The 21,787-nt window shown below is 40.8% G+C and overlaps 1 protein-coding gene across 1 annotated transcript in view; it reads right to left on the bottom strand.

The window, feature by feature from the left end:
- Positions 1–13,101: 13,101 nt before the first annotated feature.
- ASXL3 (ASXL transcriptional regulator 3) overlaps positions 13,102–21,787 on the bottom strand; it is a 186,867-nt gene continuing 178,181 nt past the window's right edge. The window contains exon 13 of the mRNA XM_069731268.1: positions 13,102–20,560. Within this exon, the coding sequence (XP_069587369.1) occupies positions 17,015–20,560 (3,546 nt within the window). The 3' untranslated portion in view covers positions 13,102–17,014. The remainder of the gene's footprint in view (positions 20,561–21,787) is intronic.

Here is a 21,787-nt window from a genome sequence, read left to right as displayed (position 1 = left end):
AATGGCTATTTTCATCATGTGATAAAATAATGCAGAATTAATGTTCATCGTGTCGTTATCAGATACCGCAAAGATGCATTTGTCAGCATCATGCTGTTAGCTAACTTAAAATTTGAGATGCTGTTTTATTGTGAGAAATAAAATTTATATTCGTATAAAACACACGGCTTCTTACTTGCTTGTGTTGTAACATTGGGGAGCCAAATTTACGCCTAAAATAGCACAAATAGTTAATATTGGTGTATTTTCATACACTTATCAAAACTTTGGGTTTCTACATAATTTTCTATTTATATGGACTAATTAGCATTACTATTCAGTTGCATTCTGAGATATATATATTAATGTACACTCTGCACGCCATCATGCCTGAACAAAACAGAAATGTAGATATTTTTGCGAATTTATTAAAAAGAAAAACTGAAATATCACACGGACATAAGTATTCAGACCCTTTGCACAGTATTGAGTGCAATATTACACTCAGTCATGCCGGCGATCTGCAGTAATTCAATATAAAATGGCTATTTTCATCATGTGATAAAATAATGCAGAATTAATGTTCATCGTGTCGTTATCAGATACCGCAAAGATGCATTTGTCAGCATCATGCTGTTAGCTAACTTAAAATTTGAGATGCTGTTTTATTGTGAGAAATAAAATTTATATTCGTATAAAACACACGGCTTCTTACTTGCTTGTGTTGTAACATTGTGGCATATTATATATATATATATATATATATATATATATATATATTGTGTATATAAGGCAGCCACAAGGAGAAAATCTGCTACACTGTGAATACAATTTTCTGTTATCGAACCGTATCAGGTTTTGTGACATCAAGATTTTCAGACGCAGTCCTTTGTTCATCGTGTCGTTATCAGATTCCGCAAAGATGCATTTGTCAGCATTATGCTGTTAGTTAACTTAAAGTGTGTTTCCTTTTTTCTGTTTGTGTAAAGTGAGTGCGGTTAGCTTAAAATGTATTCTTTATTTCCAATTAGTTCTGACAATAAAACATCTTAATGAACATAACACGCTGTATGTAGTCGTGCAGATCCTAGGATATAATTATATACCATAACACCTCCAAGCAGCTGACCCGCAGATAACACCGCTGGCCCACAGATAACATCTACAGGCACAAATGTGTTATAAAACAAAGTTCTGCTTCACAAAGATCAGCAAACAGCATGAATTTGTACAAAAATATGACCCTCAGAAAACACAGATGACCCTCAGATAACACCTACATGCACAAAGATCACCAAAACAGCATTGCTTTGTACAAAAAAATATGACCCTCAGATAACACAGCTGACCCCAATTTAGTTAATGCGTAGTAGAGGTACAAATAACTTCTCAGATGCCATCTTCAGGACACAAAAAAAGAGAAAGCAAATATCAAACATTCTGCGTTATAAAAACCAATGCCTGGGCACATGACCAGCAATAACCTTCAGGTACAATACATGTACAAACAGAAAAGCTGCCTCTTCTGCTTGTGAAAATAAACATTTATTGGGTACCAGCAATTGACCTAGGTGTTATAAACCTCTGAACCGCAGCAGATTCTCTGTTTGTGAAAATAAACATTTAGTTAATGTTCACCATTTAGTACTAGTGTTCAGTAGAGACACATATAACAGCTTTAAGTTCTGGACTATATGAATACACTGTGAATAAAACAAAGCTTACAGAATCAAACTCGGGGCTACGTATAAAATTTAATATAAAACAAATGAGAAAGGTGTTATAAACCACGTGTAAAATAAATACACGACTAGGCTATAATTATAAACATGTGTTATTCCACAAAATACGGGAATAATATCAAAACTACAACAAATTAAACTATATTAAACGATATCAAAAGGGGGAATCAAACAAGGAGGGACAGCTGGATACCAGCCGTCAGACAAGGGGAGGGGAGGGGTTACACACTTTGATACACTGATAGGGGGCGGGGCACCTGTCAGATTGAGTTTGACGAATAATCTGAATTATACACTACTCAGGCCAAACTGAACGCGGACAAATGTAACTTTTGTGACTGGCAGAACGGAAGGTGTAATCTTCAAACTTTTATAGATAACAACTACGGGAATGCCTGTCACAAATGAGAATATGATGAAGAAGTAGAATAGGAAGAATAATAACAGTGGAATAAAAAGAATATGTAGAATAGGAAGAATAATAATAGTTGAATAAAATGAATATGAAGAATGTAATCAAAAAAAAAAAAAAAGGTAAAGGATGAAGAAGAAGATGAATAAGGTGAAGAAGAAGTTGATGTCAAAGATGCTGATGATGATGAAGATGAAAGTGTGGGAAAAGTAAAAAAAAAAAAGAAAAAAAAGAAGGGGAAGGGCGTGGAGTAGTGAAACATCAATATCTGACAAAAAAAAAAAAAATTTACATAGTCAATATCTTTGTCACTCCGAACGTCTTAAAAAAAACCAAAAAACATGCTATTCTATTTGATTGGGATAAACCTCTATGACTTTAATGTCTCCGCCACCTCCCCAAATACATCCGGCATTATTCTTAGTTGTTTTCCTTCATGTAGAATGAACCTACAAGGCAAGAAAGTGTTTATTTTAATTCCGATATTTTGGTCCCATTGACTTGCATTGGGATCGGGTATCGGTATCGGCGATATCCGATATTTTTTGAATATCGGCCGATCCTATCCGATACCGATACTTTCCGATATCGGAAGGTATCGCTCAACACTACCAGAAACACTTTGGCATGTTACTCAGCTTTTTAAAATGCCAAAAAAGGCCATAAATGACATATAAAGATAAAAAGGATTGCTCAAGTAATCATGTAGGGAAAGCATCTTTTAAAGTTAAATCTTGTGAATACATGAGTGTACTTACATAGACTTGTCTGCTCCGCACGTGGCCGTTGGGCATAATCAGGGAATAGTAGCCCACAGATGGCTCTCCAAGCTGCCTCTTTCCTGGCCCGGTTAGAATAGTTAGGATCCCGCTGGTCCCATATTTCAGGCCTTTCTTGGACCAGGATGAGGAGCATATCAACATTGATGATGTTTGCCATGCTGCTTGGAACTCTGTGGAGGCGAGCACCAGACTTCCGGGATGTCTGTGTGGCTTTTTGAGCTAATTAGCATGTCTGAGTTTCATGATTGAGGGCTTGTCTCCATTCCTTGCACCTGGCGATGTCTTGCGTTTTTAACGCAAGTCACACTGTTGGTCCGTGTGTAATCCGTATATTTCTCGCACCCATAGACTTTCATTGGCAAATTTTTTGCGCACTGCGGTGACAAACGCAGCATGCTGCGAATTTCTACGGCCATAGAAGGCCGTATAATACGGTTCCGTAAAATACGGCAGGTAGAAGCTTGGCCATAGAGATGCATTGTACCGTGTGCAATCCGTATTTTCTGCACCTCTCTTACGTCCGTAAAACTCGCTAGTGTGAAGCCGGCCTAATAGGTAGCCATGGACAGATAATAAAGGTACACTGATCCCCCTGAAGAAGCTGACGCGAAACACATTCCTGTCCTCATCTAATAAAAGTTGTCCAGGATAAGTACGCCTCATATATGCTAACATTTAACACACGATTACATCTACTTCTATGTACGTTTATCATCTGTCCATGGCTACCTATTAGCCTGTGAGGAATAGCTACTAGTTCAGATTAGCCCCTTTCATATATGGTTGTATATTATTTTGATAGCATTTATTTTTGAGCATTTACTATTCTCTTTTTAGTTGCCTACTAGCACTTGCTCTGCACTATTTTTTAGTTGGGAAAAATAAGACAGAAACAATGATTATATGTTGTGAATTCTGCTCTTGGGTTCCCTCCAGTGGTTGTAGGTGGGAATGCAGTTGTCTCTGACTCGCAGTCCTGGCCAGGTGTTTCTGCTGATTGCAGTTCTGACTGGGATATTTAGGTGTGCAGGATTCATTAGTCCTTGCCAGTTGTCAATGTTTCTTCTGAAGTGTTGGATCTCTTTCTGGCTTCTCCTGCTCAGCTGTCAATTCAGCAAAGATAAGTGTCTGTTTTTTGTTTCTGTGGCACACATGCAGTGTGCTTATATTCTGTGCTATTCATTTGTTTTTCTCTTGTCCAGCTTAGACTGTGTCAGTGTTTTCTCAGTCTTGTTGGATTCTCTGGAGATGCAGATATACGCTCCACATCTTTAGTTGGATGGTGGAGTTTTTGTATTTTCTGCTGTGGATTTTTTGGAAGGATTTTTAATACTGACCGCTTAGTATCCTGTCCTATCCTTTCCTATTTAGCTAGTGTGTGCCTCATTTGCTAAATCCTGTTTCCTGCCTACGTGTGTCTTTTCCTCTACTACTCACAGTCAATATTTGTGGGGGGCTGCCTATCCTTTGGGGTTCTGCTCTGAGGCAAGGTAGAAATTCCTATTTCCATCTATAGGGGTATTTAGTCCTCCGGCTGTGTCGAGGTGTCTAGGTTTTGTTAGGCACACCCCACGGCTACTTCTAGTTGCGGTGATAAGATCAGGGTTTGCGGTCAGTATAGTTACCACCTACTCCAGTGAAAGTTTTCATGCTGCTCCAAGGTCACCTGATCATAACATTATATACCTGGCAGTAAATAAATAAATAGCATAGTGCATGAAAATAATGTACGGTATTTAGTTAACATGTTTTTTGATAAAAAATTTTTTTCGAAAGCCATCCCACCTCGTCACGTCAACCATAATTGGGACGGGATGCGGTCCGCTTCTTCTTGGGGACCTCCGACCTGGACAGCTCTCTCTGCGAACTGATCCTCGAGCTGCTGTGCTTTGTCCTCACCCATAATTTCTTTGTGTTTAAAGATATGTTCTATCTACAGAAGCGTGGCAAAGCCATGGGTGCGGTCTGTGCGCCCTCGTACGCTAATCTCTTCATAGGACACTGGGGAGATTCCTTTTTGGTGACGGGGGTGCGGAGGCCGCTGACCATGTGCTGTGCTGGCTGAGATATATCGATGATATTTTTTTATGTGGCGTGGGATGGCACGGCAGCTAGAGGAATTCATGTTCAAACTTAACTCTAATTCCTATAATATCAGGCTGACTTATCAATACCATCCTACTAGGGTGGACTTTTTGGACGTCACTCTCGAGCTCGACAACAGTCGATGCGTCCAGACTGACGTCTATAGAAAGCCCACCTCGGTGAATGCTCTAATTCGCACTGATTCAGCCCATAATCCTTCTACTATTAGAGCTTTCCTGGTCGGACAGTTCCTAAGAATGAGGCGGATCTGCTCATCGGATCAAAAGTTTTACACCCAGGCGGATGACTTACAATCCCTGTTTGAATCACGTGGATACAGCCACAGGAGCATCAGACGTGGGTTTGATAGGGCTAGGAGGGTCCAACGCAGTGACCTATTATATGGAACAAATACTCGTACTAAAAAGTAATTACGATACTGTTAGATTTATAAGTACCTATAACCACGAGTGGCAGAACATTAGGGCAATCCTGACATTGGCCCATACTGAAAACGGAGCCGGCCCTGGGTGATTTTCCAGCTATGACTTCCAGGAGAGCACCCAATTATTGGGAACCTTTTGGTGAGGAGTCACTACATACCTCCAATTAGGAATGTATTTAACACTCGGGGTCGTCTCCTAGGTTGCTTCCAGTGCGGCCACTGTCTGGCATGTGCAAATGTCCAGCGTAGTTCTGTATTTGAGTCATCTGACGGCCTTAAACAATTTGAGATCCGACAGCATATTACTTGTGGCACGAGTAATGTTATTTATTATGCCACATGTACTTCCCCTTTGGTATATATAAGCCTTACCTCTAGGGAATTTAGAGTTTGGGTACGAGAACACATTTGTGACATTTGTGCTGCCAGAAGGGTGGTCAATTCCTCTGAGTTGAAGACGATCCCGCGCCACTTTCAGATACACCATAATTGTGACGCAAGGTCACTCCGAATTGGGGTATAGAAAGTTTACATATGGGGTAAGGGGAGGGAACAACAAGAAATTGTTGGCACAAAAAGAGGCTAAGTGGAAAGTGCAATTAGAGACTATGGTACCCAAAGGGTTAAATGAAGCATTAAGCTTTGCTCCCTTTTTATAAATGGGTAATTATATTCTATACCTCCCTCCCCCCTTTGTTCCTTTTCTCTCGCCATCGGGTGTTATGCCCTCCTGTTTACCAGCTTCCTGCGCCTCCTTTATCTTGTTTTAATCCATTTTTTAACTGTTTCTTTTTTTATGTTAGCTATTCTAATTTGGTTTATTGTCACATTCACAGTTTTAATCTCTCCGTGCTTGAACCTTCTTATGCCCATTTGCATACTTCTCCAGCTGTGCCACTTGACCCATTGGAAGAATTTAATATGCCATTGAATTTAGATCCAACCCTTTGCATCAAACGGAAGATTTTGCACTCGTATCTACTTTTGTATTAATTATCATATGCTGTATTTTTATGCAAATAGTGTTGTCTGATATTATGGTACGATTAATTTATTTATATGGGGCTGTCCTGCGGTAACTTCTGAGGGGAGTATTTGGTGGCGCGCATGTGCCCTGTCTATCCAGCGGCTCCTCGTCTGCCACGGCGTCTTCCTAGCCTCTCACACATGCTTTCATGCATGCGTGATTGTGCCCGACGCCGGCGGCCGCTGTAGGACCTGCGGAGTGCAGGGCACATGCGCCAAGATACCAATACTATTGGCCGAGACACATCATGTCACCGGCATTAGAGGAGTCACCAATGGGATACAAAGGTCCTTGTGTAAGAGTTATCCCCTTGAGAAAGCAACAAGCGAAACGTACGTTGGGGGCTCTGTTGGATTCCTCTGGTGCCATCCACCCCATTCTGGTGTTAGCTGCTGATAAGCGCCATTTACAGCTGTTTGCTTTGATGATTATATGGTTACTTTGGGTTAGCACTTCATTTTTTTGGCTGCAGGGAAGTGCTGTTGTATAAGAATTTATTCAATGAGACCATACTATATTGCACTATATTAGCACTTTCATTATGGCATGCCTTCCCGATTTATGTGATACTGGCAGCTATGTGGAGTATATGGCACTCATGATCATTCGTGTCATCCTGTTGTAATTTTTACTGTGTTACACTTTATTAAATTTTCACAATAAAATACTCTTTTTAACCTAAGTACTCCCTTTTCCGCCTAATTTTTCTACATAGTATATGGAGTTGGTTTCCTTTGCTGTCCTCTTTTTTTTGAGGCTTTGTTTTGAGTATGCTAAGTTAAAGGCTGATATCTTGGTGCGCTTAGGAGTGAATCTATCAGGGTGCAACGGGAGCAACCCTGGGCATATTGCGGTGGCAAACCGCCCCACTCCCAAGTGTTTGATCTCCTACAGGTGGTCCAGAGTGGTAGCAACCTGAATCTGCCTCAGATGATGTAAAGGGTTGTCATGGACTGGTTCATAGACTCCCTTCCGAGGCCGATGCAATCCTGGGTTGCCCAGAGAGATCCTGGAATGCCGGTAACCTGCATTAAAGGTAACAGTCGAGAGTTCCTTGAGGAAGCAAGGGGTCTTAGCAACTCCATACTGGGGTTCCCAAAGGGGGGCTGACACTCAAAAGAGGGGAACTATAGCTCTATCTGGGGGATGTCAAAGAGCCCAGGAGGCATCCGAGTTGTTGCCAAAGGCCCTATCCAATAACATGGTTTATTGGTGATGGTCACACCCTGGGTCACATAGCCACCCATTGTACTATGACCACCGATAGGTCAGCGCTGCTCATATTTTGCATACCCTGCCTGCAGTGCTTTCCCTCAACCAGGTGAGGAGCCGCACGCATTTCCCATATCAGTGAACAAAGTGCAAATGACTGTTCGACTCGGGTTGTTTGGTAACCTTCGTAATGGACACAATTCCTCATCGGCTGATTCCTGGGAAGATGATATGCATCCGCTGTATCCATGGAGACGCTAAAGAGTACCCTGTGACCAGAGTGGTCACAGAAACAAACTGACACAAAGCCCAATGAGATTGGGTCTTTGCATTGTTTTGAGACTTGTGGTGGAAAGGGAGGATGACGTGTTGCCCAGCCGAGTCATGTAGCTCCTAAAGAAACATTGTTGCAGGCTGCAGCTGCTGGGTTTCACTTTTGTGTGCTTTTTGGAGATGAGGATGAGGCAGCCAAACCCCTGAGCTGGAGGTGTGCACGAGGGTAGGGACTTTGGAACCGCCCAACTCAGGTACTTAATTCTAAAAGGGGCATTTGTTAATGTGACTGTACTTAACGGTGTTGCTCAAGAGCCAGTGGCTGACACCCGATATCCATATTTTGCTGTAAATTGGGAATTGCTCTTTTGGGTCACAAAGCAGGGAGGGCAGGTAATCAGTTACTGGTGCCAGGGATGAAGACACAGGGTGCTCATGTGTTACGTGGTCATCTGGGGTAAAGAAAACCCAGGACCAGATCCTCTACACGTTCTATTGGCCCTGTTGTCACCGAGAAATCTTGCACTTTTGTAGGTCCTGTCCCACCTGCCATCCTGGACTATACTACACAGTATCCGGAGGCCGCATCACTACGAAACTCCTCCAAGTGTATAGCTCGGAGTTGGTCCAGACCTTTACTAGAACAGAGTTGCTTAAGGAGATCCTAAGGGACCAGGGGACTCCGTTCATGTCTAATGACAGAGTCTAATGACAGAGTTGTGCAAAACCCTGCAAATCACACAACACAGGACCTCAGTCTACCATCCACACATGGATGTTTAGGTGGAAATATTTAATAAAACCTTGAAGGCTAGGTTAAAGAAAGTTGTAGAGGATGGATAAGGCAGGGACTATCTACTGCTGTACCTTTTATTCTTCATCAGAGAAGTCCCACAGGCCTTTACTGGTTTCTTCCCCTTTGAACTGTTATATGGCTGAGACCCCCATGGATTCCTGGATGCAGAGGAGTAGCAATAGATTCGCTAGGTATATTATAGCAGAAAAACACCCAAACCATTTTATGGCCCAAAAATGGAAATGGATTTTTATGCCACTTCTAAGTCAATTTAAAACAATGAAAGAAATCATATAAAATAGACACGATTAAAAAAAGGATGACAACTGCACACCTATTCCTAAGTGATACATGTATGAAATGTCATATAATGTGAATAATATAGATCTCAATGGACAGACGTGTAACAATAATTTTGTGGGGATAAGAGTACGTAATGGGTTCTATATGGGTAAGGCCAGGCAGGGCCAATCATAGGGCCGCTTAAGGATCTTTTATTGGAATTATAACTTTTTTTCCCGTAGCTTTACCTGTTTATTTACACAACTTTTTCTTGTATGATTATCTTTATTATTTTTTCTGTTTGGTATTTTTAATGCATATCCATTAACAGATGTAACGATTCTATTATTCTTACAAAGTGGATTTTTGCATGTGTGTTAGCTTGCCCAGTGCCACGGTGTAAAGACGTGGCCACTTGACCAGGGTCCTGTGAACTGCTTTGCTCAACTCTATCTATCTATCCCATAGACATCATTACACAAAACATATGGAAGGGAAAAACAACAGGAAAATAATCATATTTTAATTTCTTTTATTTTTGTTTGAATATTTGACGCAGCAGACCTTTCTTTTACCTTGATTAAAGAGTTGGAAACCATTATTGTAATACATAAATTAAAGAAATGTGGGCAGTCATTTCTGTCGGTAACATTTAAAGACAAAGAAAACACACAAAGCACCTTTCAAAATGCATGATCCCTGAATTCTAAATAAAATACTGTTAAAAGTTTTAATTTTTTATTTTATTTTTTTTAGAAAAATGGTGTTCCTCTGTCACAGTAGCTGTAAATACCTATAATCTGTCAACCTCTAATCACATGAATCTACTAGTGAGTTTGCAGTACATTTTCTTTGGTAAGAAAACAAAGGGGTGCTTCTATGGGACTGACATCTATGTTTGGATTCTTAACCCTTTCACCTTTGACTCTTACTATGGAAATAAGGCTTAACAGGATTTGGGAATCCAGCTGATGATCATACTCCTTGTTCTTGTGAAACTTTTCCAAGAATAAATATGTTATGGTGAAGGGCTTGCAATGCGTTGCCCAGCAAGGCATTACAGATAGTTCCAGTAAAGGGCTGCAGATAGGAAACTAGCATTCTCTTAGAATTTACTGCATTGATGTACAATAAGTCTTGTAAGGAGGCAATATAACAAAGATGTAAACATTTAGAAATACTGAGGAAAAAAATTTAAATAAAACAATCCTGGGATGGGAAGAAAGGCGCATTTTCCCCCGCCATGTTCAAAAACATTTGTTACAAAAAGAAAAAAAAAATTATGGCAACAGCGTGAAACACTTTTAGAACATGTAACAGTACAATGATACAGTAATCTAAAATAAAAACAAAAAGACATTACTATCAGATCTAGGACACAGCCCAAAATGGTTGAATTAAGCAGCTTTTTCCGTATATGAACTTACAAATGTCATGATATGTTCATAAAACATTTAAAAAAAAAATGATTGGATTGTTTTAACAAAAATAACACGTGAATGAAAATAACTTAGAATGGCTGTAAATCAATAACATAGCATGTTTCCAAATGAGTATACATGCATGTCGTTCTGTTATTTTTCTGAGGTGAGACGTTTTACATGAATGTAGCCCAATTTATAATAATCAATACATTTCTAAAAAGCACCACAAAACGTATCAACAATAAACCTGGACCTCAATTCCACGACGTGATTAGTTCCCTTTAGTTTCCAATGTTTACCAATTCCCACGTTCCTTACAAGCCATATCATTCCATTGGTCAATAAATATAAAGACAAAGCTCATAGCAAACCGATATTACTACACACAAACAACATCAGGTTAAAAATGCAGGAAAGAAAGAAAGAAAAAAAAGAAAAGAACATCCTCCATGGAAATTAATGTAACACCCATGTACATGAAAAATGAAAAGAATCACAGAGGTGAAAGGAACAATTATTAATATAGTTAATTAAATATAAAACATTATAAAGTAATTGAGAATTAGGTCGACAATGTATTTTCAATTAGGCATACAATAAATATTTAAAATAAAATTCATGTAGTGTCCAATTTTCATGTCCAGGAGAATTGTGTCTGTGTTTTTTGTTTTTTAACTTGTGTCTCCAATGCATGTGGATACCTAATCCGAGAAGCAACGAAAACTAAAAGGAGAGAAGAAATGTTCTGTATTCAAAGCCAGAGCTGTGCAGGGGTGTAGACAACTGGTAAAGCAATGTGGGGAAGGTATTCCTTTATAGCTACTTTCACACTGGCGTTTTTTGCAATACGTTGCAAAGCGTCGTTTATGGGAAAAAACGCATCCTTCAAAGTTGTTTGCAGGATGCGTTTTTGCCCCATAGATTAACATTAGCGACGCACTGCGACGCATTGACACACGTCGCAACCGTCATGCGACGGTTGCGCCGTGTTGTGGCGGACCGCCGGGAGCAAAAAACGTTACATGTAATTTTTTTTTGCTGCCGACGGACCGCTTTTTCCGACCGCGCATGCGCGGCCGGAACTCCGCCCCCACCTCCCCGCACCTTACAATGGGGCAGCGGATGCACAGGAAAAATGCATCCGCTGCCTCCGTTGTGCGGCGCATTCACTGCTAGCGTCGGAACCTCGGCCCGACGCACTGAATCCGACGCTAGTGTGAAAGTAGCATATGAAAAGTCCTTGGGACAGTCCGTGCATCAGAAGTCATCATGACCATATGATGTCAGCATTGCATTATATTCAATAAAGTGACGTTCACTCTATTGGACCGATGTACTGCAGCTGATACAAAACCAACAAAGTGGTAGTTTGGAAGAAAGAAAAAAAAACAATTCCTTTAATTATTTGCTTTCAAAGTGATTGCCTTTCTGAGTAACAGCAGAAAGCTGCTCCCGCTCTTAATGAGACAGTCCCCTTTGAAGATGTCAGGATTTAAATGGGCGGTGTATTGAGAACATTATCGGACACGGGAAACCACTTTTTTAGTCTCTGTACCATTCACCTTATTTGCTGGATATAGTCAAATGGAACAAGTGCTGAATAATAAAATGCTGTTGAAAAGGTTCTTTATCTGTACAACTTGTGCCTAAGGTGCCACAGTTGTAAACTAGTGGGGCAAAAAACCTAATTCTAAGCAAAGAAGTGATCAGTGCTTCTATGAAAGCAAAAAAATGCTTCGTATTTCTGACTGAGGATTGTAGTCCAGACAACTTTGGTCGCGGAGGTTCTGATTTTGGCAGAAAGGCTGTAGTGTCAAGTTGTGAAGAATCATGTTGGCTGATAATTAGATCTTATTATGGTTTATTATTGCGGCTTAAGCTTTTTCTTTATTTTTCATTTTTGTTGCTGAACAAGTTAAATGCTCAGTTCTGGGTCAAACTTTAAAAAAATCAATGCACAATACACACAACACTGGCATAAGACATCCCTGTGGAGTCATAGGCACTAGTGTTGAGCGATACCGTCCGATACTTGAAAGTATCGGTATCGGATAGTATCGGCCGATACCCGAAAAATATCGGATATCGCCGATACCGATATCCGATACCAATACAAGTCAATGGGACATCAAGTATCGGAAGGTATTCTCATGGTTCCCAGGGTCTGAAGGAGAGGAAACGCTCCTTCAGGCCCTGGGATCCATAGGGATGTGTAAAATAAAGAATTAAAATAAAAAATATTGATATGCTCACCTCTCCGGCGGCCCCTGGACATCATGCTGCTAACCGGGAGGCTTCTTTGTTTAAAATGCGCGCCTTTAGGACCTGGGAATGACGTCCCGGGTTCTGATTGGTCGCGTGCCGCCCATGTGACCGGCACGCGACCAATCAGAAGCCGTGACGTCATTCGCAGGTCCTCAATTCCTAGAATTAGGAGTTTTTGTGAATGAGAATGACGTCGCGGCTTCCGATTGGTCGCGTGCCGGTCACATGGGCGGCACGCGACCAATCAGAACCCGGGACGTCATTCCCAGGTCCTAAAGGCGCGCATTTTAAACAAAGAAGCCTCCCGGTTAGCAGCATGATGTCCAGGGGCCGCCGGAGAGGTGAGCATATCAATATTTTTTATTTTAATTCTTTATTTTACACATCCCTATTGATCCGATACCGATACCCGATATCACAAAAGTATCGGATCTCTGTATCGGAATTCCGATACCGCAAGTATCGGCCGATACCCGATACTTGCGGTATCGGAATGCTCAACACTAATAGGCACTCTTCGTGCCGGAGCATGAAACCAGAGATGTAAGGAGTCACAATAGCGTCCCCCCATAGAGGTCTATCACAGGCTGCGCTATAATCTGCTTATGTGCAGGAGCAGAAATAAAGTAGCTACAGGTTTGAGTAAAATAGACAAAAAAAAGCAAAACTGGATTTAGAAATCACTTTTTCGATTACTACACCAAAAACATATGTATTAAAAGGAATCTGTCAGCAAGTCTTTGCTATACAATATGACAGCTGATATAGGGACAGAGACCCTGATTCCAGCGATGTATCACTTAGTTGACAGGGTGCAGCAGCTGCGATGATCACAGTTTAATCTGCCGAGATTCTAGCATAGCTCAGTTGCTGAACCCTGCACACACCACAGCTTCCTGTGTACATTGTACTGTGACAGAGCTGCTAATCAGTGTAGGTGTGGTTGGACTAGAATGCACAAGGCAGCTGGTCCTGTAGTGACAGCAACACTGATTCTATAGAAGCAACAAAACACAGCCTAGTAAAGGACATTGCTGGAACAGGGTCTCTGCACATACATCATGGTGTTCTCAGATTACATAGCAAAAACCTGCTGATAAGATTCCCTTTAACTAAATTCTCAAGGCATCAAAACAATACAAGTTTCTTAACTAGATGGCAAATGTAAAAAAAAAAAACCTCCCTTGTGTAAGATATTTGGGATTCTATTTTGAGCCTTTAGCTGACCCATATCCTGTCCATATGCCAATTTTTCTCTAAATTTGCTCTCCTTAAAATGGTTTTCCAGTCTTATGTAAATATAGCTTAGGTTTTAGATCTTTAGAGGCAGCTGCACATGGCTAAAAATGACAACCAGTCTGTAACAGACCTCTGAAACCTCCAGCAGGTGGTGTTCGGGACCACCGCTAGCCTGTGTACTAGGCTGCAGACATGATGGACCGTAGCAGCAAAATAATGGCAGTAATCTTTAGTATGTGCCAATAGAGTTCAAACCATGAGTATATGGCAAAAAAATTAAATAGTAATATAATATACCAGTGTGTGTGTATCAATCTTTAGTATGTGTCAAAAGAGTTCAAACAATTAGTTCATTGCCAAAAATAAATAATATAATATACCGGTGTGTGTGTAAAATTCCTTGTGAACTTTATTTACATATAACTGGACAACATCCGACTATAGATGAAATCATTAAATTAAGCTTTTCAATTAAATATTATAATCCTGAAAGGTTGAAAAAATTGTAATTCATATTTTTCTATGAAAAAATGAGGATGCTTAGGAGACAGCCTTGGTAAAAAAAAAAAAAAAAAAAAAAAAAAGATAAATATCAAGCTCCTATAAGGGTCTGCGTCTCCCCGTGGTTAAAGACAGCAAATAAACCAGCGCCTTCCTTGGCTACACCGCTACTTCAGCCTATTTTCTTGCCAATCTACAGACAGCGAGGACTCACGGCTACACACAGGGTTTGCTCATAGTCTGTTGCCATGAACACACACAGCTCTGAATTGTAGCTGAATGCACAGAGTAGATTCATTTTAATCAAGAACATGGACACATTTGCTGTATTTTTATACGTACATTCGAGCAACACAAATAGTGTACAAAGGTAGAAGTGTGTACATGGTCATTACATTGATGGACATTTTTGTATTCACCGCTTCCATTTTTCTCCATTTTTCTGTTGGTAATCCACAAATAATATAATTTGTTACCACTGATCGTATCCAGAAAAGCCACTGAAGCATTTGTGCCTTGTACAATAGACAGAAGTGTTGAAAATAAATGGCTTCTGAAATAATCAGAAAATGTATCCAGGCATCTGATGGGAATTCTGTTGGGTGTAGCATATGACCGCAAACTCTTGAGTGTATTGAGATATTGGGGCAGTTTTTTTGGGAGTGTGACAATAAAGGGGTTGACTGGATGTCTGAAGTGGAAATAAATAGAATTTACTAATGAACTTTAATTATGAAATGTGCACTGACTTTCAGATTTCGGGGGCTTTCCTTCAGGATTAGTTCTGAAACAGGCAGAGACCCTCTTCCCCCTTTCTCTGTCAGTGATGGGTATAACAGGGGCTTGTTTTCTGGCTTCGCTAATGAACTGAGGCAGACAGCAATTCCCCTTCAAGTTTCTTGGAACATGTGAAGGACACCGAAATAAGGACATCGTGCAAATTTCATAGTTAAAGTAGATTAGAAGCTTCTGTAAAACATACAAACAGCTTTTTATGTTCTTGAACAACCCAATGCTAAAAATATTGGTGCCTGTGACAAGAAATTATTATATTACAAAACAAACACCACAAATTGCCACCATACAAGGTGGTGCAAACACTTCACTCATTAACATTGGTACCATCGCACTCATGGAAATGTAACTGCTCTTTTGGGGTTAAAAGGACAGTCTGAAACTAACATGCATTTAATCATAAAGCTCCATCTATTTAATGTTATACTCTAATATCTTTTCGAATATACTTGAATTAGAAGCTCTCTACCATTTCCGCTCTGTTCCAAATGCATTATTACTTTTTACCAACTTCCTGTTTGACGACACTTCATTTGAGAATTCCCAGTGCATGCGGGGATACTCAAATGAAGCGTCAAGGGGCAGAGTCTGCAGTCATTGTCAAAGCCACTGTCCCCACCATGAAACAAAGTGTCAGTGACATCAGTTTCAAGGGCAAGGCTGGCCCTTGCTCTACCAAGCATGCGTCAGTTAATTCTGTCATATGCTCAGTAGGATCTTGTTACTGTGCAATAGTTTTAGTAATGCATAGTGGCAGTGCGCTTCTTGCCAGCTCTGATGGGAAGTGACAAGCCGGCAAGAGAGCGCACTGTCAGTGTGCACTGTAAGGTGATAACCCAGCAAGCAGTAAATGCAGAGACCAAACCAACCCCCGGAACTGATATCACTTTCGGGGGATGGTTTCCGTTCTACCTGCTCATCAGGAAGTTGGGAGAAAAATAAAATAAAGCAATTAGAGGAAAGAGGGAGCTGTAGGGAATTTTTAATTAAAGTGTCTTAGAAAAGAGATTAAATTATTACATTAAATATAGATTTAGGATTAAATCTGTGTTTGTCTCGGACCACCCTTTTACTTTATAACCAATTTGCTGATTTTGTATCTTGCCAGTTCCATAAAATCTGATAAATTATTTTCATTATTTGTTCTATGGTAGCTCTGCTAAGTGACGGAAATTACATTTGGATTTGAAGCAATTTAGCCGAATATTAGGCAGTGCTTATTTGCTCAACGGCTATTGATAGTGTCAAGATTCGAGCTGCTAATCCTTCATCCCCACTAAAACTCTCCCGGTGAAGTAGACAGAACAGCTGGGTTAATTAAAATTTTAACCTAAAATGTCTTAAATTGGGTGGGGTTGGGGGTGGGCAACTAGCCTCCTAAATTAGTACCACTCGGCCCTTTCCATCAGCACGATAACCATCATATCATAGACTATCTACTGCAAACCAGGATGGTCTCCAAATACCAGAAAAGAAAAATTGCAGATGCTTTGTATTGAGAAACAGAACAAAAGCTTCACCTCAGTAAAACAATTCTAAATAAATTAAAAGGGTGACAAGAAGCAGAGATCCATTTCTGTAGCGGAAATAGGTCTCATCAACAGTCGTAGAACTGAAATGTAACACTGACATTGTAATGTTTTCTATAAAAAAGAAAAATATAGAAAATGAGAAAAGCCACATGAAATGACAATGCTTCTTCTCCTGATGAAGACATGTAGGCAATAAAGGGACACTCCATCTTTGATTCAGTCTCTATCGAACAACTAAACACGCTACACACAATTTTGAAGGACCTATGCAGTCATCGTGACAGAAGGCTCCGCAGCCTTTGCACACAATCATGGCTTTCAGCCGGCAAGAACACTTGAGTTCCAGTTCGTCTGCACTGCTGCTGTCAGCGTATTTCTGTGCAGGGGTCGCCGCGGTCTGACCGCCCAGTCCGGATGCAGGCTTCGCATTACTCCCTAAAATTCCAATAGATTTTTCAATAGCAGACGCCGCTCGCTTGAAGCTTGTGCTACCAAAATGAATGGCTGGATAGCTCCCACACTGTTGCTGCTGTGGAAGCTGCGGGGTTTGGGTTTTCTGTGCAGCTAAAGGAGGAAAAGGCTTTTGTGGCTCAGGAAGTAAATAGGAAGAAAAATCTGCATTTTTCAAGGCGAATGCTTTTAACTGTTCTTTGACTTCGCTCTGCTCGTAGGAAGATTGTTTCATGGTCAGTTCACAGCTGTTGTTTAAACCGTCCTCAAAAGAGATGGGCTCAGACTTTATATTGCTACAGATGCTCGTAGGCTGAGGCCAACCAAGTCTTTTAGTGGTTTCCATAGTAACTGCTGGCTGCTTTTGATCAGAAGGGACTTCTGAATTAGATAAGGAAGGATGCACTATAAATTTATGCTGCAGAGTCTGTGGGGCATTGCTTAGGTCATCGCCTTCTTTAATATGAACATTTGGGGAGTAAGTGTTGCCCATTCGATGAGGAAGAGTTGGAACATTTGTCTCGCCCAAAACCTTCTGCTCTGGGTGCCTACTGAAAGCAAAAGCATTGTTAACAGTCTGGGCTTTTGGGGCACCTGGTGGCATGTAGACTGCAGGACCTTGGCCTCTCTGAGCCATGGGCATTTGGTAGTAATGCTGCCTGTGTGAGGTGCTCGCTTCTGGGTGATAGCTGCCATTTTTATCAACATTAAATACATTTTGTTGGAAGCTACAAGAAGGCAGCGGCCTCTTTTGCTGCTTAATTTCCGGGCTGTGTGCAACCCTGTTTTGAGCGACCTGCTTGTTCATCCACTCCTGCTTGAATGTCTGCCCTTGACCCATTGGGTTCATATTAGAGCCCATCATGCAAGATGACATTGTATCTGTGTCCATTGAAAGCTTTCCAGACTCGCACTTTATCTGGGCATGTTCACCCATAATCCTAGCCATCCTTTTCTTGGGATGATTTTCCCGCTTTCTTACTTGCAAGAGATTTAGAGCTCCCAGTGGATAGACCTTGCCATCAGGGGTAGGGGAACAGGAGGTGTTTTCAGACACCACTCTTTCCGATACAGTTTTATACATTGAGTTATTCTGCAAAGGGAGTCGACTAATTTCTAACTTTGCACCTAGTCTGGGTTGAGGCAGAACTTTTTCTAAAGGCAAGTTGCCTTGAAGCAGCTGTGTAACTAAGGGGTTGTTTGCTTCAACAGATGAGAGTCGACAGCTTGCATTCCCTACATTTGAAACTCTTTTCAAAGTGTCTGTAGTCAAAGACAAGGGTTCTTCTCTGGCAACACCGTGTGGCGTTTTGGATGAATGCAAGCTCATATCCAAGTCACATCCTTGCTGCATAGTGTTCTGGCCGGTAAAACCTTCAGAATCCATCCCAAAACACTTGCTGGAATCATTCAGCTCTGATTTGATCGGCATGGAGTTTGCCACAGGGCTACGAGCAATCAGTTTTGACACGTGTGGGTAACTCCCAGGTTCACGTTTAATATTATCCACAGTATTTTCATCAGAATACTCCATGTGTTTAGGTACGCTCAAATGATTTGCAGAGGTTTTGTCAGTGTTCATTTGTTCTTTGTCGCTCCAACATATTCTGTTATTAGAAATGTACTCAGAATTGTGAATATTGTCCTCTCCACACTTGAATGAAGGTGTGCTATGTACACGCTCATTAAAATTTTGTTGGCAAGAAATTGAGTCGCTTAGTTTTCCTTGCTGCATATAAGTTGCTTCCAAAAGGTCAGTGCTAGGAGCACTCTTGCTTCGGTCATCTCTGTGCAACCGATTAACAACAATATTCGAGTTGGACACGTGCTCCGTGCTCTCATTGAAGAGATTTTCCTGTCTACTAATTACAGATACTTGAGGACATGTTTTACTTTGAATAGCTGCTTCTGATTTTCCAAGCCTATTTTGAGAATCAGTATTTTCTGCATTTTCTGTGATGAAAGGGAAAGTGGAGTTTGGCGTTGTACAGTGATCAACAATCACTTTACATGGAATAGATCTATTAGTCTGTATTAAAGCGGTAGGGAGGGTTTTGTTGTGTAGTCCTATGACGCTACTGGAATAGGTTTTATCTACATTATAAGGGTGCATCTTTGCAAGGGAAGGATCAGCATTCATTGATGGTCTTCTGCCGCTGGAGTACACTGAAACGGAGGGCCTTCCGTGAGAATCTCCTCCACTTTCCTCATGGTTTGACATTCTTTGGATAGAAGGACACACATCCGCAGAATTATCTCCATCACATGCAAGGGCAGCCAATTTATCAGGGTGCCTGGTATTTACACTAAAGGAGGCATTAAGTGAATTCACCAATGAATTAGTGAGATGGGGATTTGGCAGACTACTCCCAATGGATGAAATTGGCACAGTGGTGTAAGAATTTATAGTACTGGTTGTTACTGGCATTCGTTTTTCTTCTAACGTTTCAGATGTAGAGGAGTTTGCAGTAGAGGCATGACTGCTAACGTCATCAGTGCATTTTGGTGAGACAGCTATAAAGGGAATGTCGGACTCCTTAATGGGGTTTAGCATATTATAGTTACAAACAGATGATGTAGTGTTTTCACTCTCGACAGACATTAGGACAGAGGATTTTTCAAGTGAGTTTCCAAACGTGGTATCAGCAGAGGAGCAGACGGACACTGAACTTATATTTTTATTATATTGCATTGGCACGCTGCAGTCTTCAGCGGAGGTAGATGTAACAGTTTTGTCGCAGGAATGTGGCACGTGGATATTTTCATTAGAGCTGTGCACTGATGTATCAGAGTCAGTTTCTGATGATGCTGAAGAACTGCGGGATTTTTGTAATGTAGTCGTCAAATCCCGATGGAGTGTCGATTTGCTGCTAGGAGATTTGCAGTTTGGATTCATAATAATAACACCAGTCGAACCTTCCACTTTTGCATCGGAAGCAGCTGGCACTTCAATTTCTGGAAGACCCTCTTTCGCTTTTCCATCTCTACTACTTTGCTGTGTGCTGACTCTCACCTGGTGCTTAGCAAACAACTTTGCTTTTGTCTGCTCCTTAATATGGGACAACGGTCTAGCCTTGCTGCTTTCTGAAGGACTTCCTACACCCCCAGGAACGATGCTGGCTGCTGCTGCAACGGCGGCAGCAGCTGCCGCTTCTCTTTGTGCTCGGGCTTGTTGAGCTCTCGCCTTAATATCCGCGAGAGTTCTAGCTCCAGTGTTCCTTCCCCCACCAACAGATGTACTAGAAGAAATCTTAGATTCAAGCTTGGGCGCAGGTTGACTTTTGATGATAAATGGTGGTCCAATCTTTGATAGTTGGATCTACAATGACATGAAAGAACAATCACAATTTATTAGTAAGACACAATTAAGCCAATTACTGCACACACATGTAAGGCTCATTATATATTGAGTCCACAACTAAAGCTCCCATTGTGAAAATGTCCCAGCTGAAAATTCCTACGTATAACACATGATATACTGTATATCCTTTTACTGAATGCACATGAATAAAATAGAGTAGCTCGACGGGACAAAAATAATCATATTATACAATAATGCTATGTGCACGCAATCTTTGCCATGGGTGAGATACAATTTTTAACTATCTTTTATTAGCAATGTTACAACATACATTGCTAAACAAGTGACAAAAATTATTTTCTTACTACAACCTTAACACACAAGAATTAGAAAGGTCGTCAATGAGATGTCAGCTAAAAAAAAAATATAATTGCAGAGTACCATAGACCTAAACATGTCTGCTCCACAAGCCGTAAATGTAACGATGTGAGCGGCTACACAAAGATAACTTTATTCAGATTTGTCCAAGTAAAAACACTGACTTGTAACCAAGAAAAGTCCACATTTCTCCAATACTATAAGTTCATGGACATCTTTAAAATGGTCTCTGCTCGACAACCACTTTTTTTTAGCTTAATCCATTGAAAAGCGTATATGTACATAGGGGAGCAGTGAGGAGCAGCTGTTTAAGAGACAGGTTTCTAAAGCGTATGTCTGATACTGACATGGACAAGGAACATATAGCCGATTTATTATTATTATTATGAACTGCTTATATAGAACCATCATATTCCTCAGCGCTTTACAGACATCGATGTCCCCATTGGGGCTCACAATCTAAATTCCCCATCAGTATGTTCTTGGAAAGTGGGAGAAAACTGGAGACCCTGGAGGAAACTCACGCAAACTCATGGAGAACATACAAACTCCTTGCAGATGACGTCCTTGGTGGGATTTGAACCCAGGACCCCAAAGCAACAGTGCTAACCACTGAGCCGCCCGTGCTGTCCTATTCACTTATTTGTTAACCGTACTAACAAAAGCCAAGATGTATGATTAATAAGATTTTGCTGCTATGAGATGTCAGTATCGGTGTCATATTATGAAGGAAATTGGACTTGTAGCACTGATTTTATAAGCGTCTGATTAAAATTAAAACGAGGTACATGCATATAGGACATTTCCGTCGCATACTCTCTGCAGCGAGATTTCAATACAAAAATGGTGAAATTAAAAGGGAATGTC

The sequence above is a fragment of the Ranitomeya imitator genome, chromosome 6 (genome assembly GCF_032444005.1).
Source record: "Ranitomeya imitator isolate aRanImi1 chromosome 6, aRanImi1.pri, whole genome shotgun sequence".
Classification (NCBI taxonomy): domain Eukaryota; kingdom Metazoa; phylum Chordata; class Amphibia; order Anura; family Dendrobatidae; genus Ranitomeya; species Ranitomeya imitator.
The sequence above is the reverse complement of the archived record's forward strand: the minus strand, read 5'-3'. Positions and strand labels throughout refer to the sequence as shown.